We start from the raw sequence: 1,782 nt of genomic DNA on the forward strand, positions 1-1,782 counted from the left end.
ATTAGGTAAGCTTATGGAGAAGCTGACCAAGATACATATATTAGGAGATAAAATTGTCCATCTAAATTTTCTAGATTTCTTTTTTTTTTTTTTTGTAGAGTATTTATTCAAGTTGTTTACTATATAATTTCTCGTGTGCCATTTTGGAAGTCCTTTATTGTAAAGACTAGTCTTGTGTGATGACAAATAGCAACCACACTGTCAGTGATTATTCTGGACCTCCACGTTGGATAAATTCAGTTTCTTCTTGAGATACAAGTTTCCTTCTGTATTTCTGAGGTAACGTTTTTATTATTTCTGCAGTGTCTGGTGGACCCTGATGCATCAACAAATCTGGGGATTTACTTCCCTTAGAATGCCGTGAAGTTGAAGAAGAGTAAGACGGTAGTCCTGCTGATCTCAAAACTTCTGAAAAGTTAGGTTTCGGATTGTCTCTTTTGTCAGGGAATCTTATTAATGGAGTATGTGGCTTGACTACCTGAACGACCCTGCTGGCAGACGCCATCTTGCTACCCATCCTTGGGTTGAATTTTGAGGCAATGATGCTGAGTAAAAAAAGTGAATCCCCAAATACTGGGATTTCATGATTTTATTTATATACTTTTTGATCTGTTTATGCAACATTCTTGAAATGGCAAGGCTGTATAGATAAGGAACAGATTGGTGGTTGCCAGGGGTTAGTGGCAGAGATGGAGTTGTGGGGAGGGAGGGAGGTGTGTGTCTATAAAAGGGCAACAGGAGGGATCCTCATAGTGATGGAACAGTTCTTTATCTTCACTGTGCCGATGTCAATATCCTGGTTGTGATATTGTATTAAAGTTTTGCAAGATGTTACCATTGGGGGAAATCAGGCAAAGGATATAGCCGATCTCAATGTATTATTTCTTACAACTGCATATCTACAATTATTTCAAAATAAAAAGTTTAATTAAACAATTACAGAGAACAATAAACCTTTGGGGGATGAAAAAGGTAGAGACTAAACTAAATGATCTTTCTGGATCTTTCCAAATTTTTACAGATCATTTTCTCCACTTTCAGTGATGCCTAAAGTGGTCACCTTATATCTTCTCTAAGAAGTGGCTTGCTCCCCCATTTCCTGTGTAACCTCTGACCTATGACCTGTACTGGGCAGAACGTGGTGTGTGGACACTGAAGAGCTCTATGGTCTTGGCTCACTTTTTCTCCCTGGGTCTCTGAATCAGCTGTAATATAAGAAAGCATAGAGACCTCTAGAGACTCTTTTGGCTTCAAAATCCTAGAATTCCAATCTATTTATTCATTTATTTATTTTATAATTATGTTCAGTTAGGCAACATATAGTACATTATTAGTTTTTGATGTAGTGTTCAATGATTCATTAGTTGTGTATAACACCCAGTTTATTTTTTATTTAGCTTCTACAACCAATAGAAGTGAAAAAAAGTCAAATTCCAAGGCCTTTCCCACCCTTTCCACATTAACTCCATCTCTGCCAACTTGTTTGATTCCCAGCAGGCTCTTAACACCTTAGACCAGGAAATGCCAAGCCTATTATCCAAGTTACCGTCTGCCTAAAGAGTAACAATAGCATAACTGTGGGTCCTGAAAACTGAAACCTGAAAAAGAAGGTGAAAGCAAACCATGGTCTTTATACAACATGAAGCAGCCCCCTGAAGGTGCCCATTCCTCATCAGTATATATGTGGGGTCACTTCCTTTGCAGATTTTCATTGTGGGAACAAAATAGTCTCAGCTGAGGTCTCAGGTGGATGACAACTATGTGTGTGAAGCTGGAAGGAGG

General features: G+C 38.4%; 1 protein-coding gene across 1 annotated transcript; it reads right to left on the minus strand.

Moving 5' to 3' along the window:
* Positions 1 to 208: 208 nt before the first annotated feature.
* LOC113910971 (28S ribosomal protein S36, mitochondrial-like) lies at positions 209 to 517 on the minus strand. The gene has a single exon (XM_035723178.1). The coding sequence runs from the start codon at positions 515 to 517 to the stop codon at positions 209 to 211; it is 309 nt and encodes a 102-aa protein (XP_035579071.1).
* Positions 518 to 1,782: the final 1,265 nt, after the last annotated feature.

The sequence above is a fragment of the Zalophus californianus genome, chromosome 12 (genome assembly GCF_009762305.2).
Source record: "Zalophus californianus isolate mZalCal1 chromosome 12, mZalCal1.pri.v2, whole genome shotgun sequence".
NCBI classification, from domain to species: Eukaryota; Metazoa; Chordata; class Mammalia; order Carnivora; family Otariidae; genus Zalophus; species Zalophus californianus.

Coding starts and splice junctions, on each gene's coding strand:
- LOC113910971 (XM_035723178.1), bottom strand. CDS start 517: ATGGGTAGCAAGATGGCGTCTGCCAGCAGGGTCGTTCAGGTAGTCAAG.